General features: G+C 39.0%; 1 protein-coding gene across 1 annotated transcript; it reads right to left on the reverse strand.

The window, feature by feature from the left end:
* Positions 1–1,559: 1,559 nt before the first annotated feature.
* LOC134848839 (DNA-dependent protein kinase catalytic subunit-like) lies at positions 1,560–2,234 on the reverse strand. Its single transcript, XM_063866351.1, has one exon. It carries the CDS (start codon positions 2,232–2,234, stop codon positions 1,560–1,562), a length of 675 nt encoding a protein of 224 aa, XP_063722421.1.
* Between the last annotated feature and the right edge of the window lie 598 nt (positions 2,235–2,832).

Below are 2,832 nucleotides of genomic sequence, written 5' to 3' on the forward strand. Positions count from 1 at the left end.
TGAAAATCTAAATTCATTGCCAGTAGTATTCTAAATATAAAAGTTTGTTCTGGTTTTTGCCTAACTATCATATAGCTATATGGCAAGTTTCTACTTTGTCGTATGTCGTCTCTGGTTCGAGGTCTTCTTCCAATTCCGGGTAGTTCTGTTATGGTTCGGAATATTGGCTTTGATCTATTGAGTCGTAGAGACATTTCGATTAAATTATTGTCGTATAACATTTTGTAAATGTTTTTGTCTAATTTCTAATCTATTTTGGTTAATTCTAAGCTATTAAGGTCTTGTTCGAGACTTATGGTCGCACCAGATGAGTTATGACCTTTGGGTATAACTCATAGAGTAATTTCGGATAGGGTACACCGTCTGCTCGTCACGCTATCTTATTTTCGGCCGGATAGATTCGTGCAACTTCTTAGTCTAATACCGATCCTAATCTTACTCTTATACTATCTAGTCTCAGGTTGTTTAACTAGTCTCTGCTAGGCTCAATAGATCTAGGGTATACTGGTTTATTGCGGCTGCTGAAGTGCTCGGGAGAGTTCAACTAATTTCTAAGTTAAATTCAAATCTCTCTGGTGCTGAAATTACAAGTAATTCCAGCACTTACAAATAAGTGGGTTGTTAGTTATATGGATCATGATTGGTTAATATTAAATACTTTACATTGGTAAAATATCTAATTTATCCAATCATAAAATGTAGTTTAGATCAGGTTCCAGTAGACCTAAGAGAAACAAAAGTTTCAGAGAGCGAGTTTCCAGTATGCAAAAACGATAAGTACTGACGATGCTTTAACATAGCTAACAAACAGCGGCAAAAGTTTCAACGAAATCCAGCAAATTCAAGAAAAAAACAGTCTTTTTTATTTTCGAAATTCGGCAAAATAAATACTAGATTGACGCTCTTTTAATTTCAGGAAAATTATACGAGCAACAATTTTTGTCATTAATCTAGCCCAAATTTCTAAGAGCGCAATAATTGCCTTCTGGATAATTTTTTATTTCCCTAGGAAATCTGAAAACTAAATTCCCTTTTCAAAATAAGAAGTAGATCACGTTTTTTGTGACTTGTACAATTTTGCTGTTCGATAGTGGAGTCTACCTTCCTTTTCACAAAAAAAGTGAATAAAAATAAACCAAAAAGTCAAATCGCGAAAAAGTAAATTTGGGCCTGAACAAGAAATCATCACGATCTGTATAAGAGAGTCTGAACTACGTTCATCGATACTTGAGCAAACGTCAGCAACTGTTAGATCAAAATTCGAAATTTATCTGGAGAAAAACACTTCGAGCAGAAACATTCCATCTCTTTCTTCATAAGTCGGAAGAACATCAACCACGCTGCGCTGTTGAAAAAGAGTCAAGTCCAATTCCACCATTAAGACCTCACGAAAAGATAAAGACAAAAACTTTTAATTATTACGAAACAGTGAGATGTAATTGCTGAAAATTGTTAGTTTATTCGCATAAAATTAATAATCAATGTGTTCAGACTTGTAAAGTGCAAGAGTCAAGTTTCAAATCATCGAAACACTAAGTTCATTCTCTGACGCCAACATGTTATGCAAATGGACTCCACCCAATCCAACTCCTTCCTAGAATGTTGGGATCTGTGGCCTGATCTATCAAACAGGTGACCTGTTGATCAGTGTTCAAACTTATCTCATTCTGCATGCTCCACCTCTCACTCCCTTTCTCCCCTATTATTATCCGGAGCAAACTGGCCGAATCTTTCATGACCAGACTATTCAAGTCCAGTTCTTCTGACTTCATTAACAACATGGGGTTTCCACCGTTCAAGTTCCTCTTCACGCAGTTCAGTTTCTGCTGCGGGTACCACGACAATTTTGTATCGTCCAAATGTTCATCTAAATTACCTGCACGACGCATTGCATGTACTTGTCTGTTCGCAAACTCGACCCAATCAATCACCGGTTCCCTCAAAAACACCTGCAGAATGTTCATCAATGCCTCCTGATTCTCCTGCAGCGCCTCCAATGTTTTCAGCATGGTCGCATGAACAATTCCACCAGATGGCGAGACCTTCGGAACAGTCAGGCCAGCCATTAGAGGGGTCATTCGAAACGGGGTCAGCTCTGGAACGGGCAAGAACTGAGTGGCTGTTCCGAACGCATGGCCGAAATCAATGCCCACAGCTGTGCATGACTTCAGATCCACCAGTGTGTTACTTGTGTATCTGTCGCCGATTCCCAGAATATAATGAGCCAGACTCATGCAATTGTAGCTTCGAATAAATCGATCTCTCAGAACAATGAACGCATCAGCTGAAATTGATAGCTTTTCTGAAACTCAATTCTCCGATCTTTGATGACGATTCTCGGAGACACTGTTGTGCTTCTGGTTGTTTCGCGCCTTTTGTCCAGAGATAGAAGAACTTCTGAAAATCTTTCCCTGGTCCCAAATAGCCGGTGACCATTTTGTGCATGTTTTTCTTGGCGTCGTCCACTTTCTTGGCTCCACATGCCTGTTCAAAGAACATTTGGTATGTGGTTGTATTGGGAACCCACTGGATCAAACCCAACTTCAAGGTCATAGGAGTTACATCATAGGTGTTGACGACCAGTTTGCGCTGCTTCGTCTCCGAATTCTCTTCTAGAAATTTGTTCATCAGCTTGAACACTTTCATCAGACGGCCATCTTGTCTTAAATCTTCTCCTCCCTTCAGCAAGACTATGAAAATTGGGGAGGAAGAGGGGGTTTTCTAACAATGGAAATGCACTGAACTTAAAAAGAAATAACAAGTCAAACCGCGAAAAGTCAAAATTGAGCGTGAACCAACTTCAAGACTTTTTTCTGAAAAAAAAACAAAAGA

Source organism: Symsagittifera roscoffensis, chromosome 6, assembly GCF_963678635.1.
Source record: "Symsagittifera roscoffensis chromosome 6, txSymRosc1.1, whole genome shotgun sequence".
Taxonomy (NCBI): domain Eukaryota; kingdom Metazoa; phylum Xenacoelomorpha; order Acoela; family Convolutidae; genus Symsagittifera; species Symsagittifera roscoffensis.

Excerpts from the sequence above, each read along its gene's own strand:
- LOC134848839 (XM_063866351.1), bottom strand. The coding sequence starts at position 2,234 with ATGAGTCTGGCTCATTATATTCTGGGAATCGGCGACAGATACACAAGT.